At 42.9% G+C, this 19,109-nt stretch overlaps 1 protein-coding gene across 50 annotated transcripts in view; it reads left to right on the top strand.

Moving 5' to 3' along the window:
- LOC147349792 (uncharacterized) overlaps window positions 1–19,109 on the top strand; it is a 134,279-nt gene that overhangs the window by 32,424 nt on the left and 82,746 nt on the right. For 10 of the 50 annotated variants that reach the window (XR_015150534.1, XR_015150533.1, XR_015150532.1 and 7 more), the window contains exons 2-4: window positions 12,528–12,575; window positions 12,695–12,828; window positions 14,883–15,001. Coding sequence is in view for 10 of the 50 variants with exons in the window: in XM_086365362.1 (XP_086221488.1) it covers window positions 12,528–12,575; window positions 12,695–12,828; window positions 14,883–15,001 (301 nt within the window). In the remaining 40 variants the exon portion in view is untranslated. Of the gene's footprint in view, window positions 1–8,554; window positions 8,761–9,132; window positions 9,999–12,527; window positions 12,576–12,694; window positions 14,130–14,882; window positions 15,002–16,744; window positions 17,120–19,109 lie in introns of those variants that run through there. The other 40 variants (XR_015150543.1, XR_015150545.1, XR_015150559.1 and 37 more) reach the window with 11 other exon arrangements.

Raw genomic sequence — 19,109 nt, 5'->3', positions numbered from 1 at the left:
TGTAAGATGGGAATGGAGCTGGTCTCTGAATCACCTGAGTCTTCATTTCTTCAACTCTAATTTTGGGCCATCACCTGCCTTGCAAACGTAATTTGGGAATGAGACAACATGTATAAGGCATTTTGGAGGCCACTTGGCAACTAGTGGGCACTTACTGAGACAAACTGTTGGCTTCTGGCTAGGTTTGAAGGGAAGGATTTGGGCCACATTATAGGTAACAAAATGGAAAGAAGATATACTTCTTTACTATAAATTTCTACATAGTTAACCCCAAGTCCACTCAAGGACTCAAGATCTAACTTACTTCTTTAATGTGTCCAGTAGCTATTTATAGTTTCAGCTAAGATTACTGCATTTAGGATTTAGCTAACAGTCGGTGCTTCCCTAGGGGTGCCATTCTTAAACAGTGTCTGCCCACCACCACCTCCCAAGGAGACAGACACGGTTACTTGTTTCTTCTCTTCTGTCTGGTGTGGTCTTTGCCGTGAATGCCAAATATCACTGGAATCAACCTTTCATCCCACCTTGTTGAAGCAGGGGCTCCAAATGTTTAGATTTCCTCGTCCACTAAGGGGTACCAGAAGGGCTCCTCGTTTTGATAATACAGTAGATAGTCCTTGTGGCCATGTGTCTGGCATTTAAGGACTTTCTTGTCAGCACGCCTTCACTTTTCCAATTTGTTAGCCTAGAGAACATGCTTATTAGTATCAAACTTAATCCTTGCCAAGGCAGAGTGAAAAATTTCTTCTTTCTTTTCCAAAGTGAAGCTAGAGATCTGATTTTCTTTCTTTTTTTTTTACGTGGTGGGAGGTTTCTGTATTATTATTGTTTAAAATCAATTTCCTTTACTCCATATTCTTTTCCTGTTGTTTATTTTATCTGTCCCTCTCTCCCAGAGGAGCAGCATTAAGGCCCCCATTTGGTTTTTATTAGTGTAATCAGTTAATAGCTGTTCTATAATGCTTTACTTATTGTGTTAATTTTCTGTACTTATGTCCAGAGGCAGCTTCCTGGAAGACCACATTTAAAAAAATAGAAGATCTAACTTACTTCTTCTTTAATGGGTCCAGCAGCCATTTATAGTTTCAGCTAAGATTACTGAATACTGTTGATTTACAGGGTCATTGAAAAGATATATAAACTGCAGCTACAATTTTTTTTTACTAGAAAAAATATTTTTCCAAATACATAATAGATTCTTTACCTTCAATTATTTCTATAATAATTTTATCTTTTTATTAAGACTAAATACATACAAATATTAATACATTTCATCTTTTCTCAAATTAATGACAATGGTATAACTGTGATTATCTTTTAGCAACCAAAGTCTATTTCCAGAGGTTTGAACTTGATGTGAGAAAAACACTGTATCAAGTCCATTGAACCTGATTTGGTGCTGAGGTTGAACTGGTATAAGGGTTTGCTCCAGGATCCAGAGGCTATTGTAAGCTTGAAAGCAAAGTGAAACCCTTAGGTTGACCTTAGCTGCTTAAGGATCCTCTGGGTGAGGGGTGACTGGTTCTGTTTTGCACAGGATGGCTCATCCTCAGGCTAAGCTGGAATCTCTAGGAACAGTGTGTGTGTGTGTGTGTGTGTGTGTGTGTGTGTGTGAGTTGCTCAGTCGTGTCTGACTCTTCGCGATCCCATGGACTATAGTCCACCAGGCTCCTCTGTCCATAGGATTCTCCGGGCAAGAATACTAGAGTGGGTTGCCATTTCCTTCTCCACAGCTACTATTTTAAATATATCTCTAGGAAGTCTTAGTGGAGAAGGAAAGGGCAACCCACTCCAGTGTTCTTGCCTGGAGAATCCCAGGGATGGGGGAGCCTGGTGGGCTGCCGTCTATGGGGTCACACAGAGTCGGACACGACTGAAGCGACTTAGCAGCAGCAGCAGCAGGAAGTCTTAAAAACCCACTAGTCTGATAAAAGTACAGACACTAACCTCAGTATCTCAGTCTCTATTATTCCACTTCTCTGTGTTTGTCTTGAAAAAGTCAGAGCTGTGGGTATATGCTGGTCTGTGTACTTGTCAGTTTCCATGTTTTAGCCCAGACCTTGGCGGGACCCAAGAGCCGGGAATGGAGATTCCATTCATCATCTGCTCCTCTTTCCTGAGACTTCCCCAGTCTCTGTCCCTTGGGGCCCATGTGTATACTGTGCCGGTCACCGCATGCTAAACTCTGGGTCCCGGGACTACTGTCTGCTGTTGGGGATTTTAATGGAGTGTACCTTACATGAACTTTAGTACTCATGGGACTAGTTCTCAAATTAAAACACAAGCTTCAAAGCAGAGCACAGGGACAAACTAACTTACCTGAAGGATGACAGAGAAGATGTGGGTAATCCATGAGACAGGTTGGGCTCTCATGTTAGGTTGCAATCAGAAATTAGGTGGAGGCATGGAAGTGAACACAGCTCAGGGATTAGCATTGTAGGTTCTAGATCTGCCTCTGGGGTGAATTAGCTTTTAAGGTTTTTAGTGGCCTCGATTTCCTCCTCTGTAAAACAAAAGTTAGGAAGAAAGTTCTAAAGTTCCTCCACTTACAGTCTAGGCAAGATTCAGTCAGTGATCTGTCTGGGCATCAACTCAGGGAGGATGGATTATCAACAGGCGATTGGATCAGGATTAGACTGCTTCCCACTCATTGCTGAATCTCTGTCTTTGATGAGCAAGCTCTTGGCACAAAACGGAGCCCATCCACACTTTTATCCTACGTTAGTTTTTATTGTGAGGCCAAAGTAAATTTCTGTTTGAGACGTGGTTCCTACAGTACTATGACTGTGAGTTGCAGAGAGGGGAACACTCTAAGGAAGTCCTAAGTGCTAACTGTGTGACCCGGGGAAGTCAGCTCCTCACTCTCAGTCTCTTCTCCTTCATCTGTCACATAACGTGTTTGGAGATGAGTCAGCAAAGTAGCTTCAACTAAGAAAGTTAGTTACTTTGTAAGAATTGCCTGCTGTGTCAAACAAGTGCAAAGGGTCAGATGCGCCTCGACATCTGGTACCCACAGCTGGCAGAGCGTGCTACCTGTGATTCAGTGCTCCCTGAGAAGCTGTACACGACCTACTAGGGGACAGGCTGAGAAAGAGAGGATGGAAAAAGGATCTGTAGGCAAAGGGTTGACTGAGAATTCTAAACAAACAAGGAAATGACACCTCCCGTAATTGCCTGTTTTTGAGCTGCAGAATGTATCAAATGCTGTTTTTAAATCCGTGCAGTGCCCAGCTCTTAGCACCATGCCCCATGGGTTTTATGTGTCTGTATCATGCCGATGATGGTGATGTTTGAGGACTTTGCTTTCAGGCTGTGCCATCAAAGAAGGCGATGGAAGCAACCCAACAAAGTCAAAGCAAATTCAACAGAAAGAGGGGAAAAGCCATATACATTTCAGTGGAAGTACTTTAATGCATTTCAAGTAGGAGTCTGAAAAATAATTACAAAGTTTAAAAAGAAGAATCTTAACTTTGATCTGATTTTCTTCTGTAAAGCAATTAAGCACATCATTTTTCAAATGTGAGACCAAAAAAATTCTAGTGGTTGGACCCAAATGCTTTCATTTGTGTCTTTGGATTTCTATAATTCCCCGCTTCCCCAACCAAAAGTTAAAAAAGTTATTGAGGTGATTTTCCAGAGGGATTAATACATAAAGCATCTGCTGGTCAGCTCTCATAAAAACTATAGCAGCACAGACTAGCTAGATTCAAATGATACAAGCATCCAGTTAACAGCACCAAACTAAGAAATCTGTAAAGTTGATTTGATGGAAATGAACTGTCAAGATACAATTGGAATTTTCCCTTCCAATCATTGTTGGGGTTTTAATGGGAATTCACCCAACATGGACTTTAGAAATCCTGGCAGTAGTCCTCAAATTCAAAGAAAGCTTCAAAGCAGAATAGGGACAAACTAACTTACTTAAAAGATATCAAGGGAGCTAAATACAAAAAAGGAATGTGATAGATTGAGCCCCAATGTTAGGTTATTTCTTCTCAAAATTTTAAACCCTAAATCCTCCATGAAAAGTGAAAGTGCAAGTCATTCAGTGGTGTCTGACTCTTTGTGACTGTACAGTCCATGGAATTCTCCAGGCCAGAACACTGGAGTGGGTAGCTATTCCTTTTTCCAGGGGATCTTCCCAACCCAGGGATTGAGCTCAGGTCTCCTGCATTGCAGGCAGATTCTTTACCAGCTGAGCCACCAGGGAAGCCCAACAATACTGGAGTGGTTAGCCTATCCCTTCTCCAGGGGATCTTCCCGACCCAGGAATCTAACCAGGGTCTTCTGTATTGCGGGTGAATTTTTTACCAGCTGAGCCACCAGGGAAGCCCTCCATAGTTCCTGTATATACATGCTAGACTGTCAGTTCCTTGATGGCAGATAAAAGGTACTATTCTCTTTTTGCTTCCCAGTACCCAGGCTTCCTTTGTGGCTCAGCTGGTAAAGAATCCTCCCGGAATGCAGGAAACCTGGGTTCGATCCCTGGGTTGGGAAGATCCCCTGGAGAAGGGATAGGCTACCCACTCCAGTATTCTGGCCTGGGGAATTCCGTGGACTGTATAGTCCATGGGGTGGCAAAGAGTTAGACACGACTGAGTGACTTTCACTTTCACCCAGCATGTAGTTCTTCGCACATATTTCTGTTAAATGTTTGTGAAATAGTGGAATAAAAACACTGTGATAATTTTTAAAAGATGCGGCATGTTTCCCCCCCGCCCCCAGTAACTAGATGGATCCACCACTTGTGCACCCACTAGGAATCTGAGCAGAGTTGGCCTCTGGGCTCAGTTTGGCCAGTGCTTGTCTAACCTTCAGAAAGGGAGAAACTTCAGCTTCACATAGCAGTGTGGGTTTCTGGATTCTTATGACACCTGAGATGCAGCAGGCTTTGGGCCACAGCTGCACGTGGTGAGGCTTAGCTGAGGCGCAGGAGCAGCTGCCCCCATTCCTCAGGGCTCCTTCCAAGTTGCCACCATTCCCTAGCATATGACTCCAGGCCAGTTTCACTTTTTAATTTACCAGCCTGGTCCACGGGACAGGCTTTCAGATCAGGAGGGAATCTTTGGTCTGCTTTGCATCAATGCTAGTTTCAAATGGAGTTACAGATCTAAGTGTGGGCTTAACTGTTTTCTCCAGGTCCATGAAGAGAAAGTGCGCTTCTAGGTACTAGGCTTGGAGGGTTGGTCTTTACTATGTTTATTGCTATGACTTCTCTGTGCTCCAGGGGCATTAGAGTGGTCTTGGAGTTCTGGATAATCCTCGTGGTATCGGATAGGAGCTCACTGGGGCTCTAGTTTGTCAAAGCATATTAAAACGCAACACCCTCACATCATCAAAAAGGGTACAGCAGTCCATCTGCCTACACCTTTCTTTCTGATATTATGTTTGTGCGGGAACTTTCCAAAATTATATCTATTCTCTTACAGTGAATCAAAATGGGGAAAGAATGGAGAGTAAGTCAGAATAATGCCCATTGGTGAAAGTCCAATAACTGAAATCATTATTGCTTAAGATACCATTGCTTTAATCAGCCCTATCATAAATCAATGCTTTTCACAAATGAAGGTTTAAAGTAAAGTGCTATTAAATCAGGACTCTTAAAAGGCATGATGCAATCGGGAAGCTCCGGAAAATGGCTAAAAAAGTGGTTTCTGAATGGATCCACTGGTTCGAGCATTTTATCTTCCACTTAATTAAAAAAAATATTACCTGGTCCTTTCTTAGAAATTACATATTGGAGGTCTGTAATGGCCAAGCCTTTAACCCATTAAAAAAATTTACTCCCAGGAACAGTTCATATTTGACATTTAATTGATTTTTCTTGGAGAGGAAAATATGTTTCTCTCCTTCCTTTCTTGATTGACTTTTCAAAACTCACCTTACGAGCTGTAAAGAGGGAGAGGAGTAATTGATTTTCAAAAACTCAAATGCATGTACACATGTACTCACATATGCATGTAGACACACGTGTGTGGACATAAAGTGAAGTTGATCAGTCCTGTGTGACTCTTTGTGATCCCATGGACTGTAGCCTACCAGGCTCCACTGTCTGTGGAATTTTCCAGGCAAGAGTCCTGGAGTGGGTTGCCATTCCCTTCTCCAGAGGATCTTCCCAACCCGTGGATCGAACACAGGTCTCCAGAATTGCAGGCAGACGCTTTACCCTCTGAGCCACCAGGGAAGCCCGTGGACATAAAGATCTCCCCTATACTGGGAGCTGGCACTTTCCTGATATAACTCTGCGAGGCAGGTGTTGCTGTCTCCATTTAACAGAGTAGAAACAAAGGCCCAGAGAGGTTCATTGCTTGTGGAGGGTCATGCAGGTAGTATTGATGGGAGGCTGAGTCTTTATCCCTTCTACCATGTTGCTTGCTTTTGGGTGTACTTCATACCCAGATGTGCAGGCATCCATGCCAATGATCCCCACCTTTGGAGTCATTAATCCTTTCAGCCTGTTTACCCGACACCAGGTTCTGGAATTTAACAAATAACGCTACGCCATCTATAAATGTCAAAAGAGCCCAACTCTGGTTTTTACTTTTTCTGTGAATATTGCATTGTGAGTGAGCCAGGAGATGCTGCTGAACTAGCCTCCTAAGTGATAGCATCTTAAAAGAGATTTCTTGTTGAAGAGTTTGGTGTGGATGAGCAGGGAGGTCAGATGGTTTCTTGTTAGAACAATGCCCACATAGATTTCAAGTGAAAACTGGGGCTCCTCAAGATTTGTTTAAAGAGAAAGAGGGAGTCAGCAGGACACTGATGTGGAAAGGGAAGAAAAAGCCTCTATTTGGTCACCTTGAGGAAGAAAATTTCCATTTCGACATTGTCAATCCCTCAGCTCTCACATGCAGTAACTCGCCACCAAAGGCCAGAGTATTCTCTTTCTTTTCTTTCCTCTCCTTCCACAAACCCAGCTATTATTTAGTCTCTAGCAAAGCTGCACAAACCAACTGTTCCTCCTCAGATTATTCCTTTCAAGGCTCAAGTGATATGCCTCCTTGGGTTACACCTTCCAGGTTTTGTGGTCAGATGGGGCTGTCAGTCTCCAGTATTCCACCTTGCAAGAAAATATTTATATATGAGTCTCACCAGGTCCCATTTCCTCTGGGAATGGTCCTGCATGCCGTGCCTTCATGCTAGTGGTGACAGTTGGATCGCTGGTTTTCATGGGACCACTGGACAGCTGGCGGGAAAACCAGGAAACTGCCTTCCCCTCTGTGACTTCACTCAGCCTGAAAACTAAAAGGTGTGTGACTGTGAGCTGGAAAGTTTCTGAGAGGTTATATGCAACACTTTGAGAAAACACTTGGAAGGAAACTCACTGATGCTGAAGCAATGGAAATTTGTACCATTCACAGAATATTTATTTTCCTAGATCTGGAAACACCAGAGCTTGCTTGTACAGAGTCTTTTCATTATTATTTTGTTACTGGTAAATAGTAATTCCCGTTATTCACCAAAGGGTCGTGAAACTGACACTTCTATATGGCTGAGAGGGGGGTACATTTGCAAAACCCTTTTGGAACCTCAATTGACCACATGTGTCAAGAGCCACTGGCTTTTTTTTAACAACACTTGACTAAATAATTTTACTTCTAGGAGTCTGTTCTCAGAACTAAAAAGATAATGCTTGAAGATGTTCATCAAACTATTGCTTACAATAGTTAGAACCTAATATAAACCTACCAATATGGAAAATGGAAGTATAAAATATTTTCTTTATATTTACTGTTATGCAGCTGATATAATAACATTGAAATAGGATATGCATTCTTAATGATTACAAATATGTAGGCAAAATATCCACAGTTATAAAGTAGATGAAATTTATTGTCTGCTTAATATATGATAGGCAATGTGGCACATGCTTTATAGTCGTGTTTCCTTTAATCTGTTCATCAGATTAAGCCAAATTTATTATAGCTCCAATTTACAGAGGAGGAAAGAGAGTCATAGGAATTGGTTTATCTAAAGTAATACTTCTGGAGTGAAATTTGAACCCCATCCTAGTTGGCAACAGACCTTCTACAACATACAATTCCTTGTGCTATGTGATTAATTTCAAGTAAAAAACAAGCATTAGCCACCAAAAATAGAGAAAAAAACACCCCAAATCAAAAACAACCCAACACCAATAAATAAAAATCTGACGAGCCCTAATCTTAATGGTAACCACATGAAAAAGTAAGTAGGAAAACTTAAACCAAGAGAAAACATTCAAACTTGAAAAGATTCATCCTACACTAAATAAAATGACAGATAGCTGTCTAAAAGAACCCTTAAATGTTTAAGGTGTTTCCTCTGGGTGGGAATTAGATCCCATGTATCTGATTTCCTACTAAGAGAATCTAAGTATTAATGATTGAATGTAAGGAAGCAAATCTTATGAGAGCAACTTTTGTACACAGATGGAAAAGATTGTGTCCAAAATGACTTGAGAATTTTGTTGTAGGATGGGTCCTAGACCAGTGATTCTTAACATACCTTGTGTGAGAACATATTTGAAAATACTAATGATAACTACGGTCCATCTCTGATTCTTTCTCTCCAGAAAAAAACCACGAATACAGTTGTTTCTCCGTCTCCATCTGGGATAGTTTCCTGTATTTCTGAGGATACCAAAATCTGCAGATGCTCAAACCCTTTATATAAGATGATGTAGTACAATTAGCCTTCCATAGCAGTGGGTACTGAACCCACACATTCATCTAATTGTGGATCAAATTTTGATTGAGTGAACACACAGATGAGGAATCCGTGAGTAACAAGATCCCATCGTATTACCATATGTACACTTTATTGTATATCTATCTACTCTTATTTAGAGATCTTTGAAACCTTTTGGGTTCATTTCTGGTTTGAGGATTTAAATTAAAATTACCCTTTATGTTTTGGCTTGCAGAATGTTTTTTGTCCTGCAATATGGGAGATATTTTTTCTTAAATTATTCAAACACTGATACCATTTCTTTGGAGTCTTGTCTGCACGTGCATAGCTAAGATTTGTAAAGTAAGTTAGTATAATGAATAATTTAGTTTTGATGTTTTCTTTAATGTGATCACATGTTATTAAGGAGACTTGTATTCCAATGCATGGCTAACAACTGCCTTTTTGGTTTTTTCACATTAGGATGAAGAAAAAATGGAGAATATGCATTTTAAGGGGCTTCCCAAGTAGCACTAGGGGTAAAGAACCTGCCTGCTATTGCAGGAGATGTCAGAGACGCAAGTTCGATCCCTGGGTTGGGAAGATCCTGGAGGAGGTCATTGCAACCCACTCCAAGGTTCTTGCCTGGAGAAACCCATGACAGGCAAGTCTATAAGGTTGCAAAGAGTTGGACACTATTGAAGCGACTTAGAGCACTCGCATGCATGCATTATAAGAATTAAAGGAAGTGCCTGGCAGTGTAACTGATTCTCTAACAAAGAGAAAAGCTTCACAATGTGAGTGGACTGCATTATGAACAGCTTTCCTCCCACATCTGCAAAAATGCACTTTCATTAAACACATATGTGTTAAGTGCACATGCAGAAGGCGTAGTGTTAGATGGCTGTGAAAGATGGATGGATGATGCCCTTATACACGATTTTCCCAGGACTCCTGCTGAGGTTTGGAATTGCACAGGTAGCCTCCTAGAGCTGTTGGCTATGCCACTAATAAGATTACAGCTAGAGTACGATTTCATTTTCTGAGATAGTTTCATCATGAAAAAGAAGAAAGTTATTTTTACCTTTTCTGTTTTCTGAAGTTGAAAAATCTTCAGGTAAAAATCCCCTCCAAATTTATGTGTTTTCTCTACCTTCTATTCAGGACTGTATAACAGGAAGACAGAAATAACCATGGTAAGAGGTCATTGGTCTGACTTCTGCAGAAACTTCCCCTGGGCAGTGGTCTCTACCTCTGTTACAGAAGACTGCAAAAATACCAGCCATTGTGCATCTGGCCAATTATGCAATGCTCTATCACAAGGGGAAATTCCTTCCTCACCCCAGCTGGTGAGCAGTTATGCCCTGGAGCCCAGGACGGACATGCCTTGTAACTTTTTAACCTAGTTAGTGTAACTGCCAATATTATTCCTATTCATATAAATGTCTAATCCTTTCTTGAATCTTGCTAGACTATTTGCCTCAATAATATCCTGCGGCAGTGAATTCCACAGGTAGATTATATGCTGTTTTAAAAAAGTGTTTCCTTTTATTCATTTTAAATTTGTTACCTTTTATTATCACAAGATGGCTCTTGTTCTTGCATTAAGTGGTACAGTGTACAGGCATTTCAAATTGAGCTTTAATTCTTCCAGGTCCTTTCTCTGCCATTATTAAAATCCCATCTTCTTCATGTACTTTCTATTTAGACATGTATAATCTTGATTAAATTTTAAGCCCCCTTGGACTGGGGCTGAGGCAAACAGTCTCATACTGCTTTGGACACATAGTAGGCACTGGAAAAAGTTCTCTGTGATTTTCAGCGTCATTTATTACACAGATATTTTAAAGCACCTATTCTGGGCAGGAATTGTTTTAAGTGTTGGAGAGACAGCTTTGAATAAGAGAAGGTCCTTGTTCTGAACGACCTCATTTTCTAGAGAGAGAGAAGACAAGTAGTAAAACAGTGGATAAAGATAAGATCTACATTGTTTCAGATGTCTTACACATTCTGGGGAAATTAGACAATTGTCACTAGGAAAGGATGCCAGGGGCCACTTGAGGTCGCCTGGCAAAATATCCATCTGTAAAGGGGACATTTGAGATTGACCATCATGGAGTCATCTATGTGAAATCCCCACGTAGGTGCATTTCAATTCCTAGATCAAGGCCTGGCTCTGGTTGAGATTCAGTTGTGGCTGAGTAAAAAAATGAATCAAGGCTAAGAAGGGAAATCTTAGTTACAGAAATCATCAGTGTATTACCAACAGACCCAGGAGGAACATTTCTTGAATCCCTGGGTTCAGTAACTCCAAAGACTATTAGAGTAGAAGGAATAGGGCATTTATTCAGTTAGACTCAGCTTTCGAGACCTGTCCATGTCCCTAAATACCCAACTGTATGACTTTGGCCAAGTCGCCGAATTTCTCTCATTCACCGTGTTCTCATTCATACAAAGAGGACTAAAACTTCCTTTCTTCACTGAGTTGGGAGGACTGGAGGTCAGGTTAAATGACAGCCCTTTATAAATGGCCGAATGGTGTGAACACGTTTCTCATTCGCAGCACTCTGCTCTCTTTCCTTGTCTTTCACTTTTATCCTTCTACTGTTCCCTATTTGGAGTCTTGCCTCTACCTAACGCTCATCCATGGCATCCATGTACTTGGCTTTCTGCCCCAGAGGTAGCTTAAGAAAGGAGGATGGGGGCGTACCTTTCTGACATTCTTGTCTATATTTTAAGGACTTTAAAGATAGAAGAGGATGGAGCTGGTTGTTGTTGGGACAGTAGACTGGAGGTCTACAAATAATCAATAGTGATTATTTGTTTTTATTTTGCTTACAGCTTAATCTTCTAGGGTCAGGTTAATCAAACTTTTGTGTGTAAAGACAGAGGCCTTGCCTGAATTTCTGAGAACATCTTGCCCCAGAAATGGTGCCTTTGATTGAGGATGGTCTGATTACCTGCCTGTAGCTTCCTTTTGTGTGCCAGTCTGACATTTTCTCTGTTTCCTCTTGTTATACTTTCTAATCGCCCGTTCATTTGTTCCCCCTCCCTCCGCCTGCCCTTCCCCACCCCTTACCCCACCACCCTTTGAGCAATTTGAAGCAGAGGCGTGTCCAGCTCTGCATAATGATATATTATAAAGGCATTTCAAGGAATGAATGATTTGAATTGTTTACATGCACGGTTCAGATTTACTGGCAAATCGCTCAGGCCTTGGTTTTATGATGTAGCTGCCAGCTAGCTTCCTTCTGGGTAAAACTCTGAAATAGGAGAAGTTTCCTTTTGGTATTCCTCACCAACACTTCCTTTGCCTTGTTCCACTCCTTTCAACACCTCCCTTCCTTTCCCGCCCCCACATAACTCCCGGAGCTGTCAGGCCTTTTACACCTTTATGTGAAGACATATGGGTGCCTGTCCCTGCCCCCACCCAGACTGGCCCCCAGGGAAAGTGAGGTGTGCAAAGGAATAAATCTTCGATGGTATAATTTTAGACCCAGCGGCAACTGGGGAGGGTGTCTATTTTGGGCTGTGGGTTTTCTCCTTGACCTGAGATGATATTACTTTGCCTGCTGCTGGTGTGCTGGGCCAAGCCTGCACGTGGTCCTTTTAGCAGCGTGTTTGCCATTCCTGGGGGTGGCTTTTTCCTTTCTCTGCTGGGCAGCTCCATGCGCCTCCGGAATCCCCGTGCGTTCCTGCAGCCGCACGGCTCCGTCAGTGTGCGCCCACATGGGCTTATCACAGGTGGTGTTTCCAGGTCCCAGCGCGGGCTGCTCCTCGGGGGGCAGCACAGATGGAACGCACACCCTTGCGCACAAGGGGCTGGGGAATCTTCTGGTCTGGTTTTTGCCTATCTCTCAGCTTCCGTTCTTTTTCAGCTGTTCGGTGACCATTCAGGTGACACAGTCAGTGCCTCTCCAGGCCAGGTGAGTCATCTCCAGATTACAACGTCCGAGCATCTCTCCTATGAGACCTCTTTGGAAGCGGCACTCAGCACCCTCATTACAGCGGTTCTGACCACCCTGCTTGCTGTCTACCCCTTCAGGCTCCTGATGTGGCTGCTGCCTGCGTACCCCCTGTACTGCCTGGGGAAGCGAGCTGGGACTTCTGCAGCCGACAGGTGGGACAGCCACAGGATGATCCCAAGGTGGCCAAAACAGCTGTGCTTTCCAGGTGTGGGTAAGGTTATGACCAAGAGCATAACAGCTAGAGAAGCTTGCTCCTAATCTTTACAACCTGAAAAGTACACCCAAGACTCAAAGATCATTGGGGAAGGAGGACTAAAGTCAGCAGAGAACAGGAAAAGGAGAACAATTTTTTTTTAATGAAGAATTTGGGCTCTTTTACACCAAAAGAGGACTTCCCTGGTGGCTCAGACGATAAAGAATCTGCCTGCAAAGCAGGAGACCTAGCTTCAATCCCTGGGTTAGAAGATCCCCTGGGGAAGGGAATGGCAACACACTCCAGTATGCTTGCCTGGAGAATTCCATGGACAGGGGAGACTGGTGGGTAACAGTTCATGAAGTTGCAAAGAGTCGAATATGACTGAACAAGTAACACACACACACACACACGTGCACCTACACTCCAAAAGAGAGAGGGAAAAGCCTTTTATAGGTATGAAGAGAAGCCTGGCTTTCTGGATGGAGCTCTTTTCCACGGGGACAATTGTGGATTTGGAGAGACAGAAAGAAAGAGAGAGAGACTGAGGATATAAGGAGAGCCTGATTATAGAACAGAAAATAATGGAGAGAAAGACAAAAAGGGAGAAAAAGATCAAAAGACAACGTTGCCATCCCTAGTCTGCTGTTGAATGAAATGTAACACATATTTGTTGAGAACCAACAGTGCCTGCTCCAGTTATCTGTTTCTACACGAGAGATTCACCCTGACATATACGCACATAAAACCACAACAGACATTTTATATTATCCGTCATGGTTCTGAGTGTTTGCAGGGTTCAGCTGGGTGGGTCTCAAAGAGCCTTCCAGAAGGATGAGATGGCAGAGACTGGACTGACCACTGAGACCGCCTCGCTCACAGGTGTGATGGTTGATGCCAGCCCTTCTCCACTGCGTTCTCCGCTGCTTTCTCCGCTGGGACTGTCAGCTGGAGCGCTTGCTCATTCCCTGTGACCTGAGCTTCCTGACAGAATTGCTCTTATGCTCCTTTCCTGGACACTCAGGTTTCCAAAGACAGCATCCCAAGAGAACAAGGCAAAGGCTGGAACGTCCTTTTCTGTCCTAGCCCAGGCACATCCATCACGGGTCCACCAGTCACTCAGGTCAGCTCAGATTCAAGGCGAGAGCACATAGACCCCTTCTCTGGATTTGAAGAGCGTTAGAAAGCTTGTGGACACCTCTTAAAATTGCCGATCTCTCATCATAGCATTCCAGTCTCCAGGAGCTTCCTGTCTAGTTGGAGTTGTAAAAAATTCAATGAAGTAATTAGTGAAAAGGAATGAAATATCTATTCTCCAGGTGAGCAGGATGATAGGGAAACAAGCACCAAGTGATAGACAAGATGAACACTTGCCTACAGAAAGGCCACCAGCAGAGTGTGATTGAGGAGAATTGAAAGATAAATAAGACCGCAGTGGGTGACATTCCTAACTCTGAACTGGGGGTGCTTGCCAGCTTTATTTCAGCCCAAATGTCCTCCGTGTTGCATTCTCCGGTTTCTTTGCTGTTCTTCTCCTGCTCCACCGTGGTTCCACTACTGTCCCAGTCTTCTGTGTACTGTACCTTCTGTGGGCCTAACAATCTTTCCATCCCTTCATCTCCTCCGGCAGCACTTCAGCTTTCCTTTCTGTGCGTGGAAAAGCCTTGCTTCTTGTTCTGCTTCCTCGCTACCTGCAACCACACCGCCATTTTTCAGACCAAAGCAATGAACCTGCTTTTCCTTGTCCATTCTCCACCTGATTGTTTGAAATATGTATTTTCATTTTGGTTTCCCCTTTTATGGACACTGTCTCTTGCCTTCTGCAGTGATGTCTTACATTCCATGTAGCTCACGCCTTTCTTCTCTGCTCTGGCTTGTCTATCCTAGGAGCCGTTAGCTCAGCGTGTAGTTATGGAGCAATGGCCTGGGTGCAGTTAATGTTTACCATCTCCAACAATACAAGTTTTTTTTTTTTCTTTTAGAGATTTTTTTTTTAATTGGGACCATTTTTAAAAGTCTTTTGAATTTGTTACAATATTGCTTGTTTCATGTTTTGTTTTTTTGGCTGCAAGGCACGTGGAATCTTAGCTCCCCAGCCATGGATCGAACCTGCTTCCCATGCATTGGAAGACACAGGCTTAATCACTGGACCACCAGGAAGTCCCATCAATACAACTTTGACATCTTCAAGGTGAGGTCTTGCTCTACATGCAACAACTTTCAGGTGGGGTCTGCTCTTCAGCTATAATTTATATCTGCTGTAGAAAACTTAGAATGCATAGAGAAGCAAACATAAGCAGAAAAATGTGTATTTAAACTCTGTTAATACCTTGATGTGGGTCTTTCCCATCTTTTTGCCACATATTTTTGGTTTTTAGTTACAAACAATAGAATTATTTCTTAGATGGACAGTGCTTTCCTCTTGGCCATTTACTGTTGTGTGGATCAGTTGTTAGAGAACTCTAGCTCCAGACCCCAGCTAAGTGGACGAGGGGGGAATCTCAGGCCCCAGCTGGGTTACACTGAGGTGGGATTACAGAAGAAGGTGGTTTGCAAGAGACAAGTAAACGAGACAGAGGGTGAGAAGCAGAGGAACAAATGGAAGGATGCTAGAGGTACTCCTTGTATCTGGCACTGACCTGCAGTGATTTTTGTGAGATAGTCTTTCTTCTCACTTCAAATCCTTCTTCAGTGATGGAGCAGTGTCTGATAGATTCTGATATTTTCCTCTAACATTGCCAGAGCAAGATGAACTTTTTCTGTAACCTGCTTTTTCCACCTTATAGCAGTCTTGTCTGTATCATCCTATATTCTCCTAGATTATAATTTTGGTGACTTCACAGTGACCACAGTGGATGTCAGTTATTTACAGGAGAAGGGGAAGATCCTGCTTAAGCTCTGGTATTAAATAAGTACTGAGTTCAAATGCCTGTGCTATGTGATTCAGACCAATTATTTAAACACTCTTGTGTCTCAGAGTCCTCATCTGTAAGATGGATAGAACATTATGGTTAAGTGATAAAAGGAACCCAACATTCCAAGTACATAGCTTGCCACATAAATAAGAGTTCAGTAGATTTCACCTGTTGTTAATAATAGTCATTCATAACAGTAAATTATTAATAATAGTTTATTAATTAATAAATACTAACAATAGTAAATCCTCTATTACTGCTCTCATGTAACAATTCCTATATTTTTTCAACATTGTAAACAAAGCTGCAATGGACATACTTACAGCCAAGCATTTATGAATGATAATTCCCTAAGTGGCTCAGACGGTAAATGAGTCTACCTGCATTGCAAGTGACCTGGGTTCAGTCCTGGGTTGGGAAGATGCCCTGAAGAAGGGAATGACAACCCACTCCAGTATTCTCGCCTGGAGAATCCCATGGACAGAGGAGCCTGGCAGGCTACAGTCCACGGGGTCACAGAGAGTTGGATGTAATGAAATGATTAGCACTTCTACTTTTCATCCCTTGAAGTAAGGACCTCATCAGATTAAAGACTGTGGGCATTCAAAAAGTTAAAAAAAATATACTGTCATCGCTTTTGCTGGATCTTCTAAGTTGTCCACATCTCAGTCTTCACTATTTTCTTTTTCTTGTCCACAGTTTCAGAGACAGCTTGTCTCTGATCCAGCATTTGCTCTCTGGTCACCTTCCAACAAAATTAAGACAGTGTCATGTCTGACACTTGAGTTGGGGTTCTGGCAGGAAGATTTAGCTCATTCATTGAGTTATTCACTTGCATGCCAGGAACAGATTAAGTTTATATGTAGGCTGTGTAGACTAGGTTTATCTTTTTAGGGCTGATTCCAGTGTTGCTAATCATGGAGTAGACTTTGAAACTTTGTAGGAAGAGTCCCAGACAGTTCTAAGGAAGTCAGATACTGACCAAGGCTTATGATATCTATAAAATCTTTTCTCTTTAGAAAGAGGGACATTTGGAATGGGAACTCCTTGATTCTTTACCTGCCTGGAACGACCTCCCACCTGCAGACCCTACCCTGTCTTTCAGACTCAGGAAACATCAGTGTAAACTTCTCTGAGATGCTTTTTTGAGCCACTCGCTACAGGCATTGGATAGACAAAGCACGCCCAACATACTCCTTGTCCTTCTTGGAGAAGTAGGTGTGCTAACAATTATAGGCAAAGAACGGAGGGGTGCACCTGTAAGGAAATCCCTAAGTCTGGTGACTCAAGAGCCAAGGTCTGCATACAGTTAGCCATTTGGTCCCCAGAGGGTTTTGTCTGGCCCAAAGTTATAGCATTAATAAACTTTTGGCGTGTGTGCTAAGTTGCTTCAATCCTGTCTGACTCTTTGTGACCCTATGGTCTATAGCCCTCCAGGCTGCTCTGTTCATGGGATTCTCCAGGCAGGATACTGGAGTGGGTTGCCATTTCCTCCTCCAGGGGATCTTCCTGACCCAGGGATTAAACCCTCATCTCTTCTGTCTCCTGCATTAGCAGGTGGCTTCTTTACCACTAGTGCCACCTGGGAAGCAAAAATCCTTTTAGGTGTCAACAATTAATGACCGGAGATTTCAGGTGAGAATGTAGATTTCTTTCTTCCTTTGAAGCAACGGAAGTTTTGGCAATACTGAATGCTCATTTTCTCATGGCAGCAGTGAGGAGTGGCTGACCCTTTAGCCAGGGCAGGGGTTCTCCTTTTCGCCACAGTCCTCACCGCTCCCTACTGATCACCTTGTCCTGCTTCACTTAGCTATGCTATCTGTGTGCACCCTGAGTTTGCAACCATTGGCCTCATAAAGGGAACACTATTTTTTTTTTTTCATAGTATGTCAGGGAAGACAGAGAGATCTCTTAGACAGCAGACCAGCAGGGTCAGCAAGCATTGCCTGTGTAGGAAGGTGGAAGGTGAGGCATCCATGTCAGGCAGGGTAACCTGTGGAAATGTGCAGGGGCTGGAGCCCAAAGGCCTCTTTGGATGATGATAAGCAGACAAGGATGGGAGGAGAGTCGTGTATTTGAGGGAGGGGATTGAGAGAAAGAATTAGAGAAGCAGGCAAACACCAGCTTCTCTCTGAGCAGTCTGGCACGCCAAAATAAGCACATTAGATTTTGTCTTTTAAAAACCTGGATCTGATGATTTATAGTAGAAGAGCTAAAAGAGTTTCTACCAACAGAGTCCTGACTTTCAAGCACATTCTGTGCAGACTTCATCAATTCCTGACACCAAACCCATGAGATCTGCACTTTGGTTATCCTCATCCTACAGATGAAAAAAATACAGGTTTGAAGGAAGTTGGATAAGTGAATTCCTCAAGGTCACAACCAGAAAATGACAAGGCAAGATGTGGACCCAGGCCAAACTAGAGAGCTTGCAACTTAACCAGCTTCCTTTATAGAACCAAGGCTTCAGAACCCCTACCCCAGCAGGAAGACTGATGCTGAAGCTGAAGCTCCAAGACTTTGGCCACCTGATGCAAAGAGTCCATTCATTGGAAAAGACCCTGATGCTGGGAAAGGATTGAGGGAAGGAGGAGAAGGGGGTGGCAGAGGGTGAGAAATGGTGAAATGGCATCATCGATTCAATGGACATGAGTTTGAGCAAACTCCGGGAGATAGTGAAGGACAGGGAAGCCTGGCGTGCTGCAGTCCATGGGGTCTCAAAGAGTCAGACGTGACTGAGCAACTGAACACCAACAAGCCCAGCAGCAAAATGAGGGTTATATTGGGAGTGGGTTGGGGGAAGCTGAGGGCAGAACTGCTAGGAGACCAGTGCAGTGGCAAGCCAGAGAGCTGGAGGCCTTCATCAGGGCAACACTGGTGCATGCAGAGGAGCCAACGGGAGGCCTAGAGCAGGACGAGTTAGAGGGCTCCTTCTTCATGGGACCGGCCAGCCCGAGGAGTTTTCTCGGCCTCCTCTTAAGTCCTCAGAGTACTGTTTGTCCCTTTCCCAGGGCCTGCTTTGGCCATGTCCCCATAACAGCTGTATGCATCTTATCACATCTTGTATATTTTAAGTTCTTAAAGGGCAGGAGGAATTATGCCTTATTAGCCTTAGTAATTTTTTTTTTTTTTTTTTTTGCATTGTGGGGCACCGGGCTTTCATAAATTCCAAAATTATCTCTTTCAGATCATTTCTCCTTATGTATGCAATTTAGAAGTTCATGGCGAGTTAAACACTTTTTCTTTAAAAATGTGAAAATAGTTTCTTTCCACGATCTGCTTTAAAATGCACGAGGAAAAGGAAAGATTGGGAAATTGTTTAAAAGCAGCAAACCCTTTAAGAGTCAATGTCACATTTATTGCTATAAAATATTTTTCTCTCTC

This window comes from Bos grunniens, chromosome 21 (assembly GCF_055505025.1).
Source record: "Bos grunniens cultivar Pamir isolate PY7600 chromosome 21, Bosgru_T2T1.0, whole genome shotgun sequence".
Classification (NCBI taxonomy): Eukaryota; Metazoa; Chordata; class Mammalia; order Artiodactyla; family Bovidae; genus Bos; species Bos grunniens.
Note: the sequence above shows the minus strand (reverse complement) of the source record. Positions and strands in the feature narration are given on the sequence as shown.